This window comes from Lathamus discolor, chromosome 3, assembly GCF_037157495.1.
Source record: "Lathamus discolor isolate bLatDis1 chromosome 3, bLatDis1.hap1, whole genome shotgun sequence".
Lineage (NCBI taxonomy): Eukaryota > Metazoa > Chordata > Aves > Psittaciformes > Psittacidae > Lathamus > Lathamus discolor.
Window position 1 is genome coordinate 53,798,469 of NC_088886.1, and position 24,222 is coordinate 53,822,690.

General features: G+C 38.3%; 1 protein-coding gene across 5 annotated transcripts in view; it reads left to right on the forward strand.

The window, feature by feature from the left end:
- GPSM2 (G protein signaling modulator 2) overlaps positions 1 to 24,222 on the forward strand; it is a 30,626-nt gene that overhangs the window by 611 nt on the left and 5,793 nt on the right. Inside the window, exons 1-9 of one of the 5 annotated variants that reach the window (XM_065675253.1) lie at positions 106 to 258; positions 12,611 to 12,924; positions 18,837 to 19,058; positions 20,106 to 20,241; positions 20,729 to 20,871; positions 21,366 to 21,489; positions 21,744 to 21,859; positions 22,848 to 23,003; positions 23,790 to 23,898. In XM_065675253.1, the coding sequence (XP_065531325.1) occupies positions 12,863 to 12,924; positions 18,837 to 19,058; positions 20,106 to 20,241; positions 20,729 to 20,871; positions 21,366 to 21,489; positions 21,744 to 21,859; positions 22,848 to 23,003; positions 23,790 to 23,898 (1,068 nt within the window). In that variant the 5' untranslated portion in view covers positions 106 to 258; positions 12,611 to 12,862. Of the gene's footprint in view, positions 1 to 105; positions 259 to 12,610; positions 12,925 to 17,184; positions 17,217 to 18,836; positions 19,059 to 20,105; positions 20,242 to 20,728; positions 20,872 to 21,365; positions 21,490 to 21,743; positions 21,860 to 22,847; positions 23,004 to 23,789; positions 23,899 to 24,222 lie in introns of those variants that run through there. The other 4 variants (XM_065675249.1, XM_065675251.1, XM_065675250.1 and 1 more) reach the window with 4 other exon arrangements.

Genomic DNA, 24,222 nt, shown 5'->3' on the forward strand with positions numbered 1-24,222 from the left:
GCCCCCTCGCTCCCCATTGGTCCGTATGAATGATGCGGCCTTCCGGCGGGGGGGCCGGCAGTGTGCAGAGGGCAGCCGCCGGCGGGGCAGAGCTGTTGGGCGCCCCGCCCGTGGGGGCGGTCGGGCTGCGATTGGCGGGTTCGAAGAGCGGCTGCGCGTGGTTGGCACCGCCCCGCCCCGCCCTCCCCGGTGCTGAGTGGGAGCCCCTCGGCAGCGGGGCTGTGCTAGCCCCTCCGCGAGCGGTCGTGCCGGCACCGGGTGAGCGCAGGCCTGGGAGCTGGCGGGGGGCGCGCTGTGGTCACCGGGTGCCGGGGGGAAGGGTTGCGGCGGGCAGTGTGCGCGCCGGCGGCCGCGCTGTCAGCGTCTGCTCTGGCGGCAGCTCCTCCAGTCCCGGCTTCGCAGGGCTGCGGGGCCTGTACCGGCGAGCCGCTTCTGAGCGGCCTGATGTGCTGGCGCATAAACTTGGTCAGCTTTGGAAAGCCGGTGTGAGTACGTGGAGTGCGGTGGTGTGGCTGGAAGTGATGCTTCTGGTCGTCGCGGACCTGGCTCCTTTGGAGGCTAAAGCCAGACATAGCGATCCCAGCAGCAGCTTTTACTGACTGTACAGCACTGCGAGATCACCCGCGTACCTCTGAAGTATAATCGGTAGCAAAAGAGCATTGCATCAGATACCTTTAATCAGTTGTGTTAACAAAATAGATAAGGATGATAAATAGTATATGAAATTTTAAAGGGGGAGTATAATAGTCTGTTAATTTAGCAGGAACCAAAGGTCCTGCAGTATCCTGTGTACAGGGAAGAAGCTCTAAACTCTATAAGGATTTGAGTTAGACATTATGCTGTGGCATAGCTAAACTGAAGTTATACCGCGCCTCAACCTATTTATCCACTAGACTGTAGTCTTGCTAGTCTAGTTACTCCCCTTCTTGTGCTTATGCAGTTTGTCAACAGAGGAGCATAGTTAATCAGGAATTCTTTTTTATCCCTTTATTGACCTGACTGCTGATATAAATTTTACCCACCTTTAAGTTGTGGCCTTTCAGCAGTGAATACACTGCTTTAGAAGCCTTTTCAGCCTCATGTGCTCTTCCTGTTAGATTTTTGCCAGCAGGCTGCAGGGCACATGCATCCTGGGTTGCCATGGAGAGCTGTGCAATCATCTCGGAAATTTAAGAGAGCATGCAGAGTCCTGCATCTCAAAAAGATTAGTGAAGAAATTGCAATCCTTTAAATTTTGTCTGAAAACTTTACGCCTTCTGTTTAAGTCATAGTATTATTAGTGTTGAAAAAATCAGGGAAAAGGTCATCATTACAGTGCAGTCCTTGTGAATTCTTTGCTTGTGTATTTTTATTGGGTAAAATACATTACACTCTACCAGTGTTCCTTCTTACAAATTAATGATTACCTAGAGTTCTGACCTGTAGGTATGTTGTATCCCTCTTCAGCAGGAAGCACTTAATACTTTCAGTTACTTCCATATAAAGCTGAGACAAAACTTAACTGAAACTTAAGACCACCAATAACTTAGTCATTGGACTCGAAGAAACCTGTGTGGGTGTTGTCGCTTTATTTAAAATGCTGTTAGTTAGATGTTCTTGAAACTTGGGATTGTACATTCCCCTGCTTTTCTGGAGTGTAACTTAAGAGCTTGATCACAAAATCATAGGATGGTTTGGGTTGGAAGGGACCTTAAAGCTCCTGCAGTTCCAACCGTCTGCCATGGGCAGGAACACTTTCCACTAGACCAGGTACTCCATGCCCTATCCAGCCTGTCCTCTAACACTGTCAGGGATGGTACAGCCACAGTTTTTCTCTGCAACTTGTGCCAGTGTCTCACCACCCTCACTGTGAAGAATTTCTTCTAATATCTAATCTGAGTCTCCCCTCTGTAAATTTTAAAGATGGGTGGAGGGTCAGCTTTGGTTAATAGGTCAAAGTAATTTTTGAAAAGGTATTGATAGACATAGTTTTGTTCTTGTGCTCTTGTTGCCACTTGGCTTTAAATTGTTAGTATTTTATGGATTTGGGGTTTTTTAGTATTTAAAGAGAACAATTCTTTCTTCGCCTACACCTTCCTTTGGGAGTCGGGAAGCCTGACTGACAGCCTACTGTGCATGTTGAGTAAAAGCATTGCAAAAACAAAAAAACATATTTCTTTTGGCATGTTGTAGAGGAGAACACCACAATTTTCAAAATAAGTCTTACCTCTTGTATCTTGTCAAATGGGAGTTTATTCTTATTTTGCTAGAGCTATTTCTAATAGTAGTTCTTGGCCTTTTCATGTCAACAAATGACAACAGACCAGTTTTCTAAACCAGTGTTCTTCAGGTCCCCATGCACAGTATGATTCAGGGAGCAGCCTGGCTCCCTGCTGGTTAGGGAGGAAATGTTTTAGTAAGCCATGGATGGTTTATTCTAAAAATCAGTGTGATCTGCCCATAATTTTAACTACAGTTTTAAGGAACATATGGGGAGTTTTTCTTAGTTTATACAGTTTATCTGGATTGTTCTGTTTTGCTTTAAATAGGATCACTTTTAGTTTCTGCTAATTTTCTACTTTTTTGATTTAATAGGACAGATACTTGTATTTTTTCTCTGTCTTTTTTTTTTTTTTTTTTTTTTTTGGCAGTTGTGCAGTCAGTTTCACTTTCCACAATTTAGTCATTCCTGCCCAGATCTGGTAACTATGATCTTGGGTTTAGTAGTTTTTAAGGTTAACATCTTGATGAAATTGTTTAAGGAAGAAGTATTGATCTGAAGACTTTCTGAAAAAGTAAGCTGTTATTGCTAATACTCTTTCTGAGAATGAAAGAATAGAGTGATACCAGGTGAAGAAAACAAACCCTTAACTTTTGTTTAGCCGTTTAACAGCAAGTCAGCTATAGAAATGATTGGGGGGGGGGGGGGCAAGTATTTTGTGGAAGACCACAATATTACAGATGTAAAATATAGGAAATAAGCAAATGGAGAACTGGTAAGAGAGGGTCTGAAACATGTAGTATTTGAACAGATGAATAATGTAAAGCTGCGTCTTGGGACTCAAATTTGGCTGTGTTTGGAGATTATGGTTCTTGTCATATAATAAACCTTTTGTGTTAACTTTTTGCGTATAGGAAGGAAAAACTTACATGCAGCCGAGTTGCATGGAGTATAAATCATACATGATCTACAAAGAAACCTCTCTAAATACTTTCTATTTCTTCACTGTTTGTTTACTATGTTTCCCCACCATTGCCCTGCTAGTATACTGTGTGGAACTATGTTCCCTGCATGCATCACTTTGGAGCCTGTACTTCACCTAGTGGTCGATGGTTTATTAGAGGACAGGATATGCTATCGTGACCAATTGTGTTTGTGTGATAATTTGTATATATAGTGGATAAATTGGGGGCAGTGGGGCAAAATAGAGTCCAGTTCAGTATTCAGCACACTGAATAAACAAGAAAATTCACTGACTATCTTTGAATAGATGTGCATCTGCATCCTAAATGTTAGAGTAAATATGCAAAGCTTTACCACTTGGCATCTCAACAAATAGTGTTTTCCTTAAATCTACATAGTTGATGTGCCATAAATAAACTGTACCTGTGTCTACGGGAAGCAAATAATAAGAAAAGACCCAACAAATGTTCTTCTCGCTGTAGTACATGTTCATCCTGCATTTCTGCAGTTTTCACAGGTGGTAGCTGTATGTTGGCCAGCTGTAGGTTCATCATTGAGAAGACAGTTAATACTTGCTGTTAATACCTGTGAATCGAGGGTGATGAAGCAAGCAATGCTGCTGGCATTAATGTATCATGGATCATTTCAGTAGTGCATTACGGTTTTCATGAGAGCTACATCTGCTCTTGCAGGATAAAAACTTGCTGGAATGGTAATGAGTTCTTTATGCTGAATGTCTGCTTAATCTCTCAGTGAGCATCACAGTGTGAAATGGCAGCTATATTGCTTCTCTTAAATTGCTGTTGTGTTTTAGTACTGGTGATTCTAAAGAATTTTTTTTTTATTTATTTTTTTTTAAATTTGTGGAAATTTAAGATTGATTTTCCCCTTTCTCTGTAAGATGATTGTGCAATCTGTTACATTTGATTTTACCAGGGAATCTTTTAAATAAAAGTTACAGATGGGCCTGGAAGGAGCTGATCTAGAATGAACATTTTATTGCAGAGATTGTGATCAACTTGCTCTATCAGCTTAAGTGTAAATAGTCAGCATTTTGTGCTGAACTTTTCCCATCTGGTGGTTTTTCACATAATATAACATGCTCCATTTCCCAGACTGAAGGTACTGGGTAAATAACTTGTTGGCTGGGAGAGGCCTGTTATGTGTTAATTTGCATGATGAGGTTTGAGTCCCTAATAAGCAGGAGCAGTGTACAAATCTGTGTTCAGAACTTGGTAACAAAACACTCACTGATTTTGTGGTAATATGATTTCAACTTTGCTAAGAATTAAAGGATCACAAGTTACTACTTTGCTGTGTGCTGTCATTGAAGGCTATTGTGGCATTTAAGCACTTTAAAATTGCAGATCTTCTCTCCAGTTGTTGGGATGCTAGGAAAGAAGGCAGCACCATATTTGTTTTCAGTCTATGAATGACCGTTAAGTAAAAACTTGGAACTTGCTCTGAATTCGAAAAAAAAAAAAAAAAAAAGGAATCTTAATGTCTGGGTGTATGAAATATCTGAAAAAATAGAAGCTATTCTGACTCTGCTGTTTTTTTAAGGCAAAGAGGGGATGTTATTCTACTGTCTTCTTGTATCTGAAATCTTAACCTTGTGTATTTAGAATTAGTTTTCAGGTGGCTGGTGAGGTTTATTATGGGGATAGTAGTTCTATTTTGCTGGCATTTCATGTTTTATTCCTTTGTTATTTTGTCATAGTGTGGGACTGCCTTATTTAAGGATTTAAACAGACAGCTTATATAAACTATCTGCAGAAATATCCTTATAATAAAGATGCTTGTGGTTACTTCTGTTAGCTACACCCAGTTCTTTAACTTGTGCACTGGACAGTAATTATGTTCATAAAGTAGCAAGCTGATTTCTAGCTAAATACCAAGTTTCTTAGGAAAAGGATGGTTTATTCTGGAAAGATACTCTGTGTTAGAGACACCAAGAGGTCCACTTTTGCATCACTGAACACTGCTGTCAGTCTAATATAGGTATCTGATGCTTCTTTGTTTTAGTCAGTGTAATGATGTGTGCTGTTTGATTTTGTCTACAGTAGTTTCTAAGACCGCAAGTCACTATGCGACCTGCATCATTGCTAGATATTCTGGAATACATTTCTATTTACAAACCTATACTATACCTTTACTATGCCTAACAGGGCATCTTCACATTTATTAAAGCTAATAAAGTTGGCCTGGAACTATGACAGAATATACTAGCAATGAGGATGTATGTTGTTTGTCTTTACGTATTGCATCATTCTCCTAAGTTTCTGGCATGCATCTCTTTCTGCTCTTAACTATTCCATTCTAAGGGATGTTTTTCCATTTCAATCCGATTGCTGGGTGAAAATACAGAGTTTAGTGTGGGTAGAAACACCAAGTTCTGGCTAGCAAGTTGAATGCTCCTTAATGGAAAGTGTTAATTTTCTTTAGTTTTTGGTATGATACGCATTTCTCTTGTTGCATAGTGTTTATGCAGTTTTTATCTGCTGCTCGGGTGTTTCTCATAAAAGGAAATGAAAATAACCCATGAGAATGCAGGCAAGCTGCTTTCTGACTCAGAGAATGAAGATGCTTCTGCAATCAGTTGTCATGGTGGTTTGGAATAGGGTGGTTTTTTTTAAGACCTGGCAGAAATAACTTGTGTCATTAGGTCTCCTTGTGTTTCAAGGTTGGTGATTGTGGGTAATACTGAAAAAAACGCTAGTCAATGCTTGTTAAAGGAGTTTGCACAACTCTCTTACAGCAGGAGGGAGGGATGAACAAAAAGGGTGTACAGAGCTTAAAAGGCTTGCCATGTTACAGATTTTTAGCATTAAAGACCCATATGAAATGCTCCTAGACTTTTGTTTGCTTTTAATCCAATGTTGTATAAGCCAGTTTATTTAGTCTGCTGTGCCAAAGAGAGATGTGAGTGGAGGGAGAATCAAGAGGAATTAACCTACATGAAAGGGCACAGAGGAGGCGAACCTTCACTTGCCTGTATCTGGAACCCCCCATCACCAGGATTCATGTGGTTTAAGTAACCAAAGAACTAAAGGAAACCACCAACAGCCAGCATTTTTAGAAATAGCATGATAAGTATCTCCACTGTTACCGTGCCTGTTGTAATGCTTGACCATGGTTAGCAATTACATAAAAAAAGTGTTGGTCTCTGTTCCTTTAGTGTTGAATTCCAGTCCATGCTTTCACTTTCAACTATGAATGCTGATCCTTACTCTGTTTTGACCAGAATTTGTTGCCACCTGTTGTTCTTGGTTTTCTAAAATCATCTCCCAGTTTAGAAGGGTTTCCTTGCTAGGACCTTTAAAAAACTTATTTTAAAAATATAAATGGAATTTAATAAACAGTTATGGTTTATGATTACATATTTAAGCTTGTGAACTTGTTGTGGGTTTTTATGCAATATTTCCATTACTTTGACACAGTTGTTAATATTTCCGGTGCACTTCTTTGGCAGTCCTAGTTTGGGCTGTTCTGGGCATACTTGTGCTCTTTTGTCACTGGGGGGATTCTCATTTGGCAGTCATTTTGGTGACAAGTAAAGAAAATTGGTGAGTAAATTAAAACACTTGGACAAAAAGCCATTTATTCCATTTGGGTAAATGTAGTGCTAGAAATGGTATAGCGAAGTGAAGAATAGAATCAGTTGGATTGTTCAGGACTTTGTGACAGATAATGATGTATTTGCATAATTTTTCATTTAGCACTTAATTTTTGAGGGGATGAATGTAATGAGTGTCAAATTTTCTATTATTAGTATTTTTCTACACTTCTATAACCTCTGTGCTTCTGTTAACTGTTTGGAAAAGACTGCTGGTTATACTGAAGCAATTAATTCTTGGCCAAGAAGGGAGATGAAATAGTTTCATAGATAACAGAATCAACTTTCAATACCTCGCTATAGTAATTCTGTTCTTTTGATTCATGAAAGGTAGTTATCTGTGCATTGGTTTCATATGTAAAAGACAGTCCTGTCCTCATGATCTGGGGAGAGGACAGGGAACTTCATGTTTCTTTTAGTATGTTATAAGTGAAATTAGAGACTTCCAAAGCAGTGGCTGGTAGGATTCCTATTTTGTTGAAAGAACATCACAAGTGGCCCAAAGCCAATGCAATACCCACCCTTACCCTTGTTTTAGGGTTGTCTGCAATATTCTGTAATGTGTCTTAGTTTCATACTGACCCATATTTATAAGCTGTCATGGTAAATATAATTTGGGTGGAGGAGGAAGCATCTGAAGCAAGAACATTAGATACTGGTATTAATTTATTTGCAGCTTGTCTGATGAGACTGATAGCATAGGATGTGTTAGGCTGGGTCTTTCCCATGCTGTGTAGTGATTACAAGCTCTGCAGAATCTGCTTTAATCAGATTCACACCTAGGAGGAGTGTCTGAGGTGGTTGTTTACAAACCTCAGTTTTCCTGTTCTGTCCTTTAGATGCAACCTGTTAATGTCTAATGTGAGCTGCATTTGGATTGTATGTTGCAAAGTATGCTTGTGTGCTGCTTGTGTTGTATGCTGCTAAGCCAGTTCTTTAAAAGTAGTGGTTTATTCTGTGGAAAAGTGTTTATTCTGCTCCATATATAAATCCATAAGGAGAACAAGGCAGTAATTCAGAGCAGGTATTGCTCCACATCAGCTCTGATTCTGAATAAAACCTTCAATTCACTTCATCCGTTAAGGTGGATTCTGTGTGCTGTTGAAGTTCTTGCAAAAGTGGTGCAGAGAGAAGGTTAAAATTAAGTTTCCAACACTAACTACACTGGTCTTTGTGCCGTGTTTCTGGTATCTGCCTGATCTACTGTCGTAACTAGTCACTTGTACTGTGCTCAAGGTTGGGAAAAAATAGTTTTTTCCCAGCATGGCACAGAGTTACCTTAAGGTTCGTCCACAGAGAAATACATATAATTACAGAAATGCCAGTGATGCTGCTGTTTACCCCAGATTTCCAATTATGGTAAATTATAAAAAAACCCTTTTTTGGACAGCATTGAAGACTAAAATTATGGCTTGTCTAGTTCTGAGTGTTTCTGGTTGTACTCTTTGTGTTTATATTCTGTTTCATATTTTGAAGGCCTGGAACCAAGCTAATCTCTGTATTTCAGTAATAGATCTGTCAGTGTATTTTTATTGCTGTTTAGCCTGTCTCTTTCTCCACTGGGCGTGCAAAGCTCTGTTTTGTTTTTACACAGTCCTGTTCAAGCTTCTTTTTTCCTTTTTTTTTCTGCCCATGCTATAGCCTCTTCCTGTAAAGAAGTTGAAACTTAGTTCCCCATTGGAAAATTTGCCTTAATCTTGAAGCAGTGGATCTCTGTAGCTGTTTAGTTTCTTTAGAAGAAATACAATTAGTGCAATTGGTCTACCTTTGTGTGTTTTTTTTCCTCTAATAGCTTTTGAATCTGTCAGTCAGTGATGACTTCATTTGGCAGATGCTCCATTCCTATAGCTTTGTGTAAAATAGCAGATGGGTAGAGAAGGAATTACTTGGTTTGTCTCCTGTAGGGACAGGCAGAAAGAATGAGATCGTAGATATTCTTGTTTGTCAGCTTTCAAGTGACCAGTCACCGTGTGTCAGCCATGAAACTATAGGTAAACAAAACAATACTTCTGCTCATTTGACAAACTCCAGAAAGGAAGGTATGGGTTGGGGGAAGGAGCCAGTGGAGCAGCAGAAATGTACTGTTATAAGGTCCAGGGGAAAAATACCATCTCCCTGCCCAACTGTATTGTGATTATTGGTTTTATATACGCTGATAAAGAGCAGTATTGGTGTTCTGTGGCTTGCTAATTCATTTTCACTTGTGTGAAATACTGTTTTCTATCAGAAGTTAGTACCAAGGCACCTACCACAGATGTTCAGCCTAAAGTAAAAATTGCAAGCTGATTAAAGTGATTATTTACCATTGTGATAAAATCATTTGTAGGTAGTTAAATCTTTTCTGAATGGGAAATACTTTAAAACATGAAATGCTTGTCTGGCAGTTGTAAGATCTAGGACAATTAGCTTGCAAAACAGGCTTCTGAGAAAGAAATTACAGCTCTTGTTTTATTGCTGTCAGGGCCTTGAAACACACTGATCAGAATTGAAGATGGGGAACTCTTGGTTTCTTCTGTAATTTCAGTGAGAGTGAGGCTCATTCAGGTCTTAGCATATGCATCACTGATTCAGGTCAGTAATGTTAAGGGAAGGCTAACGTACCTTCTTTGAGTATCAGCCACTGGGCCTTGGTTCCCTTTCTGAGAACGCTGACAATGATTTTCTGAAAAATGCTGAATAAGTGCAAGTGTGATGGGGTTTGACTTCTTAAAGCACTCTTGTGTGGGATTCCTTTCAGTAGGTAACATTAGTATTTTACCATGATTTTTTATTTCCTAGTAAAATTTTTACAAAATATTAGATTTTAAGCAGAATATTAGAGAATCAAGTTAAAAATAGATTCATAGAATTTAGTAAGGAAATGTCTTAAAACTTCCTGCGATGCAAACCCCAAGCTTCTTTATCAATAAAGCTTATAAAGAAATCTGTGGTTTAATCAAAAAGAATGAAAAGTGACTTTTAAAGAGTGGTAATTATAAGGTTTTTTTCGATAAAGTATTGCATGGAGTCAAAGTTATCTTTTTACTAATGGTTTGATTGAAGATACTTTAGCTGCTTATAGCCAGGATGAATATATAGCAATGGCTCACCATATTCTCCTAAAAAAGAGTTGATAAAGCACATGATTTGTCTGTTGTGCGGTATAAGATGGATATCACATTGAATTGCCTAACTTCTGTCTTGCTTTATTTGGTTTTGGGGGGTGGTGGTGTTGGTTTTGGTGTCATACTGCTGTGTAATCAGTAATACCAGTTTAATTTTCCACTTCTGAAGGAGGCCCAATTTTCTCTGTGTGCTTTTTTTCCCCACTAATTTTGAAATTACAATAAAGCTAGGACTATTGAAGCATTTTACAGCTGGAATAGTAAAATCGTGCATTTTCAAGTTGTGTATACAACTTCAATTTTCTATTTTTTGTTTCCCCAAAAGGCAGCTGTCTTGACATGGGTATGGATTTTATATTGCTTAGAGGTGTTAAGAGAATAAATGTAAAGCAGCTGCTTTGCATTAAAGCAGATTCTTTCCTAGTAATCAACAGAGGTTTTTTTTTTTTTGTTGGTTTTTTTTTTTCTTTTTTAAATGCTGCACAAAATTTTAATGAAAAATGGCAGTTCAGGAGAAAGCCAATTTCGCTGTTGTGCATACCAGTAGAGTAGAACTTATTATATTTTGCTAATCCGCTGGGCTTTTCTGCTGAAGTACTGTGTCCTCTGAGTCAATTCTGTGTTGATCACCAGTTCAGGAAAGGCTTGGTTACAGAGAGAGTCTGTATACTTACTGTACATTAGTTGCAAGAGCAAGGTGCTTAGTTTGCTATAAGATAATCCTCCCAAGGCCAGTTTACACCTGAGAGATGGTATCAGTGGAATTGTTCATTGATTTCCATCTCTGAGTTTTGAATCCACCAGTCTAATTAATATGTTTTAAGTCTGCTTACTGATTACCTGTTGGGTGATGGCATAATTTGACATCCTAATGAGTTGCGGGGGAAGGAAGTGAAATAGGAAGACCAGACCCAGTAATTTATGTTGGATCTGTGATCATGATATGTTGGCCAACTTTGGTGTGTCCTTATCACCTTTCCGAGACCAGGAATGTGCCATATGGCCAGCAAGAAGGGAAGAAAGCAGGAGCAGTGGTTCCAGCTGGTGGGAGGTGGTGGCATCAGTCAGAGGATGAGGCTAAGTAGGAGGACAGAAGCCTGGCTCGGGCAAATGGAGTTATAAACAGCTGGTGTGAAATGTCCTGCAAAAAATAACTGATATTTAAATAAATGTAGGCATTCAGATGTATTTTTAAATAGAACTTTTTTTTTTAATCAAATTACGCTTTTTATTTTTTAAAAAAGCTTCTTAAAATATATTATTCACTTAATAACAATTACAGGATAAATACACAAATTACCGCAGTAATTTGTTTCATGATCTGTGGCAACTGCCAAAGTACACACTTTATAGTTTGTGGCATGTGGCAATTTGCATGAGTGCATCTGTGTGGAAGAGGAATTTGAATTCCTTGCATTTGGTAAGCATCAGGAGTGCTGGTGAGTGACTGCTGTAGATGGGGTGGCTCGGAGCTCCCTGCTTGTGTGAGTTATCTAATTTGATGTTTGGACAAGCTTCCGGAGAGTACCTGTAACACAGTCCTCCCACTGTGTAGGCTGCAGTGGGATTGTAAGCTCCATGTGTCACCCTTTGTAATTGCAAAAATATACACACACCCACTTGTTGATGCCACATAATTCTAATGATGAGCATGGAAGGGCAAAGTAGTTGTTTAACAGGGAGAATGTGGATGGCCTGTTTGAGAGGTGCTGTCAAGGTAGAGCATGATGGGAAGCATGAGTCTTCACTGCTGGTACTTGACAAAACTCATGAGAGGAAAGGCATGGCTTACATTGACACGTAAAAATAGGGGCTTTTTTTCTTCTGGTGACAGCTTTTAAATCTGAACTCTGTTCTCTTGCTATTTTGGAGTCTCTGGATGAAACATGCATTTGTGAATTGCTCAACTATAGGTTTACTTACAAGGGAAGGTAATATTAGTACTGAGCAATAAAAACGTCATCTCTTATACTAAAAATATCCTTAAAAGTGGGTAAACTTTTGAACACAGTTTCTTTTCTGTTCATCTTCTCCCCGACAGCCTAAACATGTCTGTTTTAAGTACTGGCTGCTGTAGTCCTTTTGGAGCAGACTCTGGAGCTCATATGACAATGCAACAGCAACTTGTAAAGTGAAGCCAGTGTAAAAAAAAATCCAAACAAACAAAAAAATAACCCAAACCCCCAAACCTCCCCCTCTGTTTTTGGGAATGGGGAGGGGAAAGGGGAATGGATCTTAAACCTATCCTTACTTCTGTGCTTGTGATGTTCTAGGTGGGATGATCTCCAGAATGGCTGATTTCCACATGGGATAGTGCTAGCCAGTTCTGACTACTGTGGAAGTTCAGCTAGCCATAGGGGCTTAAGCAGTGCTGTTTATGCGTAAAGCAGTTTGTGCTTTATTTTATGTTATGCCTTTCATTCTGTAGCTTCTGTTCTTTAAACTTCTTGCTTGGAATGTCAGGAGGCCAAAGAATACTAACAAGGGTAAATTACTCAAAGTTTCCAACTGAAGAGAAAGCATTCTTTTTGTTAAACTTCTTGCTTTCTTGCTTGCCTACAGGAATTGATATATGTATGTAGAAGCCTTTGGCTCTGGCTTTAAGTTCTTGAGTGACACTTCCTGCTTGGTAGGAGTAGTGTTATGCTTTTACATCAGCTGCAAATGATTATGAGTTATTAACTGACTATGAGACTTAAAGCCAAGCATCTTGTGTTCCCTTTGCAGAAACACAGCTGAATGGAGCTTAAAGGGCCACAGATGAAAGAACTTGAACACGTTTCTGAAGGTTTAAGATGTGTCTGACAGTGACCTCGTTACCTTACTAATAAAGAAGAGGTTTTCACCAGGATCTTAGGATATCTTTGCTCCAACTTCTTAATGTACTAACTGGAATGGTGTTCTGACAACAGTTCTCCATAGTAAAGTCCTTGCCCTATTACAGAACACTAATATTTTCTCTACTGATAATGCAACTCAATGGAGGAAAGTAATGTTTTGATAAGCATGCGTGAAGATCGTTCCTTTCATGTTCGATACAGGTAAGACTGTTAATTTTAGTACGGATGAGTAAGTATAGTTAATAATAGAAAACTAAACAACTTGCAACAAATAGTTTGGTGTTTCAGTTACTATTGTTATTGAAACTGAAAGCTAGAATAACTTTTGTTTTTCTTGGATTTTGAACTATGAAAATTCAGTTTTGTAATACAATAAGATTATATTAACATAATTACATGGTCATATAGTGCTGGAACTCAGTGTGGTTTCAGAGTAACACCATTGCCTGTATTTCTTTCTATTTCTAATGGAATGATATGAGGTATGGTTCCTGCATGGTAATGGAAGCTCTCTCTCCTTTCAGCTTCTGGGCTGCATTTGCCAGTTGTTGAGTTTTGTGTGCTCAAGTTCTCTGTACTTGTCCCATTATTGCTTCTCTGAACAATGAATTTTTAGGTGCACCATCAGCTACAGCAGTGTTTTTCTTGCTTAAGATGAAGAAATGAGATTGATAGATAGAAAACTGATTTGATATCTTGGTCTAAAAAAGTACTGTTGCTGCAAGTCAAGAGGATATGTGATCTCTCTTCTGAGAGCTTTTGCCATTTTTTCTTCTGGAATCCCCTTTATGGACATGGGAGGACATGTTAGCACTTCAGACACGCTCTAATGAACCTGAACAACAGAAGCATTGTGTAGTGCATGCTATCTGGATGGCTGGTATTTGGAATGGTAAATCTTGCAGCTCATTCAGTAGGGATGCTGGGACACTGGCATGATTGTTTTAAGAACAATATAAAGTGTGATTCTTGTGTGTTCCCCTCTATCCTGGTCATCCTGACTTTGGAGGCCTTGTCCTTGCTAGCTAACAGGAACTAAGCACTGCCCTTGTTCGTAAGACAGTACATATGACAGCTTAAAATTAATTCTGAAAACATTTTGTCAGTGTTAGATTGCTGTTAGACTGGTCCTCTAATCCGCTGAGCAGAAGTACAGTTCTGGTGAGCAGTGCAGTCAAGCAGGAGGTTTTTTTTTGTGGTCAGGAAGAATATTAGCAATTGAACTTTGCTCTTTATATTTTGCTGAAATCTTTATAAGGTGGCTTTGAGAGCAGAAATCCCAAAGTGTGTGAGCATGTTATTTTCTCTGTGCTCAGTGTATCTTGAATGTGTCTACGTCCCAGCATTCCTGTACCATGTTTATCTTTGCTGTTGTGGGTGCCCCAGGCGACTACAGAAGATCCTTGCTCACCCTTTAATAAAAGCAGGAGCTGTTCAGGGTACTATTATAGAAGTAAATAGTGGAAGAAAGCAGCACAACCAATTGTCTGGTTTAAACTGACAAGCCAAAAATAACTGCAGAAAAATTGGCAAGCACAGTCAGGGCAAAATGCCTTACTGCTTTGTCCTCTATATCTGTACAGGCTTGAATGATACTGATTACAGTATTATTAAATGGCCTTATTAAACCTTTCCTTAAGAACTGTGATCGGATGAATATTTAAAAAACATGGAGGCATAATCCTTTTAATTATTTTAAAAATACAAAACTTTACTAAAACTTGGAGGAGCTGCAAATCCAGTCAGTATATTGAACTGGAATTTTATGATGATTTAAGTTAATAGCTATAATTTGGAAAGATTGTACTTGGTTGTAGTTTAAAATTTAATGCAGGAAAGAATATGTCATAAATGACTGGGAGGAGGGGGGATATTACTTACGCATTTGTAAGGTTTTTTTTTTTTTTTTTACCTACCGGTCATGTCCCAGGCTCATTTGGGTTTGACTGCTTTTCCCTTCTTTCTGGTATTCCAATAGAACTGACTTTAAAAAGAAGTTGGTGATCTACTCCTAAGAAGAGGCCTTATTATGGATCTGTTTCATACTGCGCAAGCTGTTTCTCCCCACTGTAGTTGACCACTGTCGCTTTAGTAGCCATAAAAATGCTTATGCTGGTGGGGGGAAGCTGGTTTTTTTAATGTTGTTTAGTGACTGAAAATGCTGAAGTTAAAAAATGGGGCTAATAAGTCATCTATAGAGTAACTGTAGAACTTGTTTGTCTTGGCTTGCTAAAAGTGCATACATGAGAAACTTGTAACTGTTTTTATCTTGACTGGAGGAAAAAAAAAAAGCCTGATTCAGCTGTGTTTTACTTTGTTGTATGCATGTGATGCTTGTGTGTTGTTTTGTTTCCAAGTCTCCCGTCAAACTTGGTTTGATGAAAGATGGCATTGCAGTGGATATGCAGTTAAGGTGTTTGCTGGGGTCAGTGTGGTATGCTTCTGCAATATGTAGAGAAACCAGGACTAAGGATAGGAGTTGGGAATAGGATCTTTGTTAGTGTGGCATCAAGAAATTTATGCATCCATGTTGGAGGGATACTGTAGGATTTTCTTCTTTAGTCTCTAGGTATGTTACATGTATCACAGGCAGGAGGAAGAAGAGAGAAAAGGGAGCCAGGGGAGATGAAAAGCTTAGAGGGACAGATAAGGATGAGGTAGTTTTACAAATGAGAAATTATTCAGGAGATGCCAGCCTTTCAGAGAACAGGGGCAGGCAACTACAAACAGAATAACAAAATGAAGCACTAAGTAATTTCCACCATAATATCTAGAAGAACATTACCCAGTTTAGCAGGAATAGAATTTCATTACAAGTGCACAGATGAATGGGCCTTGTTCTCTTCTCATATCTGCAAATTCAGCGTATCTTTTGTTTAGCCACTGGGTGTTGAATAAATAAGTAATTCAATTCAGCTCTGGGAACAGAGGGAGTAATTTCATATTCTCCTTGTAACTATTTAATGACTTCCTAAAATATTGATAACCTAGCACAGTCCTGTCAGTGTGCTGTTTAACTATTAGTAGGGGTAGTTTAAATGTTCCTAAGATGTGATGGCTTTAAGACTGGAGAAGACCTAAGTAAACCTTGGGGAGTGGAAAAAAAAAAGGGTGATTTTCATAACAGAAATAACTTCATAAATAATGGAGGGAAGAAAACCCTGAAAACCCAAACCTCTTTTGGGTCCAGTTTTGGTACTTGATGGATAAGCCTGCAAACTTTTAAAATAACTGGATGATTTCATAGCTCTTCCATAATGTGAATAAAATACTAATATTGGATACATGCAATTGGAAATAAACATCTTGTTTTCTTCGTTATTTTTTTATGGCTTATTTAGACTTTGAAATTGTAGAAGGTCAGTAAGAATTGATCCAAATGGAATCATAGCTTTAACTAGCTGTGCATTTTCTGGCAACCTATTAACGCAACCTTTCTAGAGTTGCGCTTGAGTGGTATTAAATAGTGGGATTGTTTTACGCAAGCAGTTCCTAATTCCCGTTCTTATTTACTTCCTGTAGTTCTGGTTGAATTAAAGATTCATAATTTTCATCTAGCCTGGGTATAAGTCTTCGTAGATATTTATGTTCTGTATGAGAAGTCAAATCTTTGATTTTTCTAAGTTATATTATTTGTAGGTTTGCAAAGTCAAATATTGTTTTGCGTTCCTTGATGTAAGGGTAATGCTGCCATGGCATTTGTCAGTCTTTGGTGTAGTGTGAGATTAGTTTTATGCAGTATATTGGGAAAATTACCAGTCCATAGTGTTCTCTGATACTGTCTTTGTACCTTTTTAAACTGTGCCTTTTTTTCATTGATAGGTTGCACATGTATCACAGTTGCAAATCCAAGCATGATTTTTTTTCTTAATGGGACAAATTTACTTATAGAACCAGAGTCCAGTATAACATTTTGACTATTGTGTCATGTTCAGATTTTGCTGAAAGCTCTACTCTTTTTAGCAGTTCAAGCTAAAAATCTAAAGAAATAAATGTGATTGTGTAATGGTCTAAATCTCTCACACTGAGGAGCACCATATTTTCTAGCTGTCACTTTAATTGGACATGTCAGTTAACATGAGGTGCCCGGGGAGAACCTCTTTGGATAGGATTAAGATTACCCAATGAAGTGTTTTAAGTCTTAAACCTTCAGTTGCTGATGGTGTAATCATTTCTGCCTTGTACTTAACTGTACCTCATCATTTCTGCCTTTTTCTGTCTGACGTTCAACACATGCACAGTGTAACAAAACCCAGGTTGTGCATTCTAGCAAACAGGAATGCTTTCATTTCTCTGAGAAGAGCTTCCAAACCTAAAAATACTGCGTGTGTTATGGATATCCAACATGAGAAGTTGGGCCTGGGAAGAACTTCATGCCTGACTTACCAGTTGCTGTCTGCATCTTCAACAGCTACCATGTGGTTTTAGTTAAAAAAGTTAAATATGTCTGCCATCTCGTTGTGCTTAAATTGTGGAATGTCGAAGACCAGCAGGTATGGTGCGATTTTGTGTTGGTAACTTATTTTACTTATGATCCAGAATCTTCTAGTTCTCTTGAAAGTCATTAGATATTTCCAAAATATTTCCTTCTCATTCAGATTAGAGTAGACTGTCATATAACCTAGTTTTTTCCAAATTAGAAAAGTAATGAAATGTCAACAGTGCAAGTAGGTTAAATATCTATCACTGTCCTATCAAAACAGCTCTTTTCTGGTGTTGCCATTAAAAAAGCTTTTGGAAAAGTCAGCATTTGATAGTTGCTGTTACTGATCTGTGTATACAAAGGGAAACAGTTTTAGGAATAGAATTTTAAAGTTTTATTCTTACAGGCAGGTAAATATCAAATCATGGCATAACAAGGATATCTTTACATCAAATGTTCTTGTTTGGAGTGCAAGCCTTGATACGTACTGTATAAACCACTTGAAAGAAAGAAGTAAAATTCAAAACAATGGACAGATTTACAAAGTTGATGTCCCCTTTTTGGCAGTGTTAGCACACCCTTTTTGAACACTTACAGAAAGGCTTTGACTGAATTTCCTTTTTTAAAACGTTGTGAAAGTAGAAGGATGACCGTTTTGTGAGCTTTTTAAAATGCACTTATCTTGAAAATAGACTTAAAGATGAAGACCTGAAGTCATCTTCTCATCCTTCTCTCTCTCTCACTTCCCTCACATTAGGGAATGTTTGTATATAATCACTAACACTTAGTGAAATGTTACCTTTTGCACACCTGAATTCCCAGTAACAAAACCACATATGAATGTGTTTTGTCAGCTGCAGTTCCGTAACAGCTGCTTTCGTATTATTCAAATGTAATCTTCTACAAATTCTATAAATTAATTCACAACTCCCTTCTTTACTGCTTGCTGTTATTTTCTATCTACACAATTATTTGCTTACAGTAGTAAAAAGTATTCCATAGAGTCCTGAATGATGGCATCTCAGTTAAGTAACTTGCCTTGATGTACATTTTGTCATTAATTCAGTGTAGATCTTTTTTCTTTACACTCAAGGAATTTTCATAGCAGTGCCACTATAGGAAATGATGAGGCGCCAAGGAGTACTGAATTGCATAGGAAACAAGTTTGGGGAAAAATAGTCATGGTCTTTGATACACAGGAAAAATTGATTTTGTATTATTTTTTTTCATGGAACATTTTGCAGGTAACTATGATATGAGCCTAAAAATAAAAGAGGTTATGTTTGTCAAAACTGGTATTTGCCAATAATAGCTTGTTTTCTAGGTCACTTCTCTGAGATTACATAGATGGTGAAAAACTGCATTTTTTGAATCCTAAAGGTGCTATATGTGGACAAGAGTGTTTGGATTTCCTCCTGAGACTTAAAAGGAAAGAAGAATAACAAAAATAATGGTGAAGCTGTTTGTTCTAATGTTATGTTTGCTCACCACCTTTGAAGTTGCATTTTCCATTTCAGCATTAGTGTCAGTAATCTTACCGTACAAAGCTCATTGCTTGTCCTGTGGTGCTGAGTCCCTGTCCTAAACAAATGGAGACCCTCCTGACTAAAATAACCATTTCAGGACTCTGGTTACTGGACTAAGCTCTGTATTTAGAGTGACCATGTTTCTTTTGGCTTATGTTGCACAGGATGGAGGCTTCCTGCCTGGAGCTAGCTTTGGAAGGTGAGCGCCTGTGTAAAGCAGGAGATTGCCGAGCTGGTGTGTCTTTCTTTGAAGCAGCTGTTCAGGTTGGAACTGAAGATTTAAAAACACTCAGTGCTATTTACAGCCAGTTAGGCAATGCCTATTTCTACTTGCATGAATATGGAAAGGCCTTGGAATACCATCACCATGATTTAACTCTTGCAAGGTAATCTTGTGTCTTTCTTTAACCATGTTCTCCATGTCATCCCATTCTTGTAGAGATGTACAGTTGGCTGTTAATTTTTTCACCAAACCCTACTATTAATATTCTTGGTGAGGGAATGTGGTGACAGCAGAGGGCCAGGGGTTCTGTTAGGTAGCTTGATTGCCCTTTAACCTGGAGCTAATAATTTGTCTCGCACAATAATCCTAGTACTGACTGAGACCTCACCAGGTTTGTGGATAATTAAATAGCTTCTTTAAATCCACCCTTCCTTCACCCTTTCCTGTTTCTTAACTCGGTCTGCCTGGCTCTCTTGTTTACTAGGCAGAACTCATTCATGTTTCTCTGTGTAAAACATAATACTGTGAAATCTAAAACCCCTGTGCTTTGCACATGCCATTTATGCATCTGATTTATAATGACTGGGTATAGATCCAGTAAAAGACAGAGGCACTTAGTGCACTTCACCTCAGTTGAGGCACTTATCTCCTATTCTCTGTGCGTTAACCTGCTCAAGTGCTGCAACCTTTTAGGAACTTGTCTTTTTGTGTTATTCCTGAAGTATCACAATCTCAGTGGTTCAGTGGCAGTCTTTTGGCTTAAGTCTCTTTTAGAATCTAAGAATGTGGCTTTACCTCAGATCTTTCTAGGAGACAAGTATGTCTTGGAAATAATGTAAGACTATGATAGTCCAGTACAATGCAGCAGTAGTTAAACCTCTCATTCTAATGCTTGGACTGCCTTTTATATAACCGTTAAAAAATTCTCTTTATTCCCTTCCTAAAAGAAATTAATTTTAATGGTATGCAGATGAATCCAGTTGAATGCTGTGAACTAGCTGTTGCACAGACAGCACCAACAAAACGAAATGTCTGTAACCAAAGACTGAACAAATTTTTTATGTGAGTGCAGTTTAGATATAAAATTGAATACATACATGTTTGCATGGTTTTAATTTTTTTTTCCTTCTAATTGTCTACTACACATTGATTATCTTGGTTTCAAATTGTACACTGTTATTCACTGGGTGCTTTATTTGTGCAATTCTAGAACAATTGGAGATCTACTGGGTGAAGCTAAAGCTAGTGGGAATCTGGGCAACACCTTAAAGGTACTTGGGAATTTTGAAGAAGCTATTGTTTGTTGTCAGAGACATCTGGATATTTCCAGAGAGTTAAATGATAAGGTAAGAATTGCTCAGGCACCAGGAAATAAACTGCTAACACATGCTAGTGAACCCTGTTGTTGTACTGGTGATGTGTGCTGCCTTTCAGAGGGAAGTAAATACTGCATATTGAATAAATACTGCATTATTTCTTCAAGACAGAAAGAATCTGTTACTTGCAAGATAGTTGTTTGCACCTGGAAGATTATAGATCCAGGATAACAAATATTACCCCATTTTGTGGTGGTGTTTTTTTGTTTTGGTTGGTGGTTTTTGTTTTTGTTTTGTTTGAATTCATTTACTTAATTTATAATTATAATTGACCTCAATAATTATTTTGTGTATGGCATCTCAAAAGGAAGTGATGTGACTGAGTTGTTAAGAACAAGTTCAGAATGGACACAGCATGTTTGACAACTTCTTTTTCCATCTCTGTGTTGTACTAATAGTTGTTGTGATGGAAGACTGAAGCATAAAACTGTAATGCTGCCTTTTGCTTTTGGTTTAGGTTGGAGAAGCAAGAGCACTGTATAATCTGGGAAATGTATATCACTCTAAAGGGAAAAATGTAGCCAGTGTTGGGACTCATGATCCAGGGGAACTTCCAGATGATGTGAAAAATGCTTTACAAAAAGCTGCAACTTATTATGAGTAAGTAGTAGATTTAAATGTTGGGGATTGAGAGGATGTGATAATCTACTTCATTAGAGTATTAGCAGAGTTGTGGAGTCATGAACTGACTATGGCATGCTTTTTTATGCCCTTACTTTTAGTGTACCTCTTACTACCTAGTAAGTCCTTCCCTTAATGTTAGAGTCCAGCAGTATTCTTCAAACCAGACTGAGTCAGTGATAGGACCTTGGTATACTTGTATCTATGGTAGCTCTGCAATTAGAAGTGAGCAAACCATCTTGAGAAAAGATAAGTTCAGGATCTCACAGGAAATGTTTCCTGCTCAGTGGAATATTTATGGTTGCATAAAGGCAATTAAAATAAGCCAAAGTAGAATACCGGCCAGATTAAAGACCCTTTCCTTTATATAGATGGAAAGATTAAAAAAAAAAATATTTAAATTACTGTGAGGGTTAAAAAAGCCCTGTTTAAAAGTCACTATTCTTCCCCCCTTCTCCCTTCCCCTGAAACAGGGAAAATCTGTCAATAGTAACAGAGCTGGGTGATAGAGCAGCACAAGGACGTGCCTTTGGAAACCTGGGAAACACACACTATCTTCTGGGCAACTTCAGGAGTGCGGTTTTAGCCCATGAACAGGTACAGCAATGTGCTAGTAAGAAATTCTGTTTTAGGACATGTCTTGTGTTGGATCTTGTTGCAAGTTTTCCAATGCAAGTATTATATCTTCATGGCACAGCTTTAAGATTGGCTGTTCTTTTCAATCACTGTGGCCTGAAGAACAATATAGAGGCATGGTAGAAAAACTATGAGTGTGCATTTCTGTATGCAAATGTGTAAGAAAATACAAAATAGAGCAAATAACACAATTACTCCGTTGTTTTTTTTTTAAGCGTCTCCTAATTGCAAAGGAGTTTGGCGATAGATCAGCGGAAAGAAGAGCATACAGCAATCTTGGAAACGCCTACATCTTCCTGGGTGAATTTGAAACCGCTTCAGAATACTACAAGTCAGTTGACTGCTGAGAAATAGAATTTTATACCTCTTCTTGTACAGTTTGCTTCTGTTGTGTCTGGTACTTCAGTTCACTGTAGAGTAACCTTCTCTCCACCATATCCTTAGAGGAGAGCTGAATATGTTTTTAGCAAAAGATCATGTTTTTTTTGTAGTTGTTTAATTCCTATGGTTCTTTTAAGGGAGGGGCAGCACTAATATTTTCTGTGTTTTTCACTTTTTATGTTACTTTAAGTAGATTATTTTCAGCATTGTAGATAGTCTTACCTACCTTTCTGTTGATAGGCATTTACTCCCTTTATTCTAGAATCAAAGCATTAATGTCTTAGCTCTTAGCAAGTTCTGAAATGATGTAACTTCAGTACACCTGAGATGGGGAGCTGTCAGGCTGATAGGTGGTGCACATCAGCATGATTTTACATACCGAGTCTGTATTTTCAGTCAAGACTTCTCAAGATCTGTGCACCACTAAGCAGTGGCTACTGTAACTTGGGTAAAATAGAAGCTTGATGAAGAAACAGGCTAAGTCTTACATGAATTTCAGAGCCTACCTGTTCTTTCTGAAAAGGGAAAAAGCTTCAGTACTGAGCCAATTCCTCTTAGTACTCACATTCTTATTGCCCAGCTGTGGCAGGCTGGCTCAGCAGTTATAGGTGTGTCTTGCTCATGTTGATGGAGAATAAACAATATGCCAAGTTGTTTCAAGTGCATAACTGTCAGGAAAGTGCTATACATTTTGGATGCAGCAATAAATTAAAATTTGAAGATGCTGTTTAAGGGATCAGTCTGTTCTAATAAAGTAAATGGAAATAGGTTGCTGTGGAGGGGGAGTGGAAGACAAAATCTTGTAAAAATGAACATGATTAGCAGCCCATTTGCTAGCCTGGTGTCATAATTTGTATAAATAACTTTTAGTTGCACAAGTGTATTTCTGTAAACTTCTCCTTGCAGTGACTTTTGAGGTGACTAACCCCTTCTTTCAGGAGGACACTCCAGCTGGCTCGACAGCTTAAAGACAGAGCTGTGGAAGCACAGGCCTGCTACAGCCTTGGGAACACGTACACTTTGCTTCAGGATTATGAAAAAGCAATTGATTATCATTTGAAACACCTCGTGATTGCTCAGGAATTAAATGACAAGTAAGCCCCAAGAGATAGTTTAATGTGTGTGTGACATACCAAATCCTGTTAGCTCTTACCTCTGCTGTCACTGTTCTTTTAAAACAGCTGAAGTAATGTGTATTCCCTGTTATGCTTGGCTCCAATTTTCATGTGGAAAAAAAAATTTACTTGTGGAGGTATTGCAGTTATTGAGTCTGAGATGAAAGATGGAAGTGATGAATGACTGACTCCACATCATCTTCTGTCAGCATCTTCTTTTGTAAATTGAGAAGAAAAGCAGCTCTCTTTTTCATGACTTCATTGTAATAATTTTGCATACCTTCACAAGAATATACCTCCTGCTTTTCCACAAATTAAAAATATGGGTAGGGATGAGGAAAGGAGAGTAATACAGTAGCAACTAGTGCTGATTTTATAATCATAATTTATAAGGCCTCTTTTGTGATGTTGGGTGCAAGTAAAATTTGTTGCAACATTTAAATGTAATTCTAACTCAATAAACAGTATGTGAAGAATAATAAGGCATGCAATCTGAGGAAAGCAAAGTAGGTTGTCAAATGTTTTACGCTTGCAAAACAATTAGATTTCCTGTGAGCTTAAAAATTAATATTGTTATTAAACTTGCTCATATTTATGGTTATACCCAGATCACATTCCTTTAAACACAAAAACTTGTTGGTGTATGAAGATGATAGCCTTCATTTTTCTTGGCACAGCAATCTTATTTTGGCAGTATTATGGAAACCTGACCCCTAGTGTTCAGCGAGGAAAGGTATAATTGAAAGTTCTCATTTTTTTCTGCAGAATTGGTGAAGGAAGAGCATGCTGGAGTTTAGGGAATGCTTACACTGCGCTGGGAAATCACGACCAAGCTATGCATTTTGCAGAAAGGCACCTGGAGATCTCAAGAGAGGTACGAGTTTCATGTTCCTTGAAAGTTGGCAGTTTTGCTCTCACGCAGTTATTTTTCGGAGCTTGACCCATGTATGTGACTTTGAATAATGAAACGGATTTTGACTGATTTCTGAGATAGCTGATTCCTAATTATTTCAGCCCTATCTCCCTGCAAATAGCTCCTTAGTTCTGGTGACACATTTGACAGCGTCATGATGGAATCCAAGACACCAGCCTAGCAGAGGTGTTCTAGGCTTTATGTACCTTTTAGTTGTCATGTATTTCATTAAAAGGATGACTCAGTTTTTCAACCAGGAAAACTTTTTTAGCCTTTTTCTCTCAG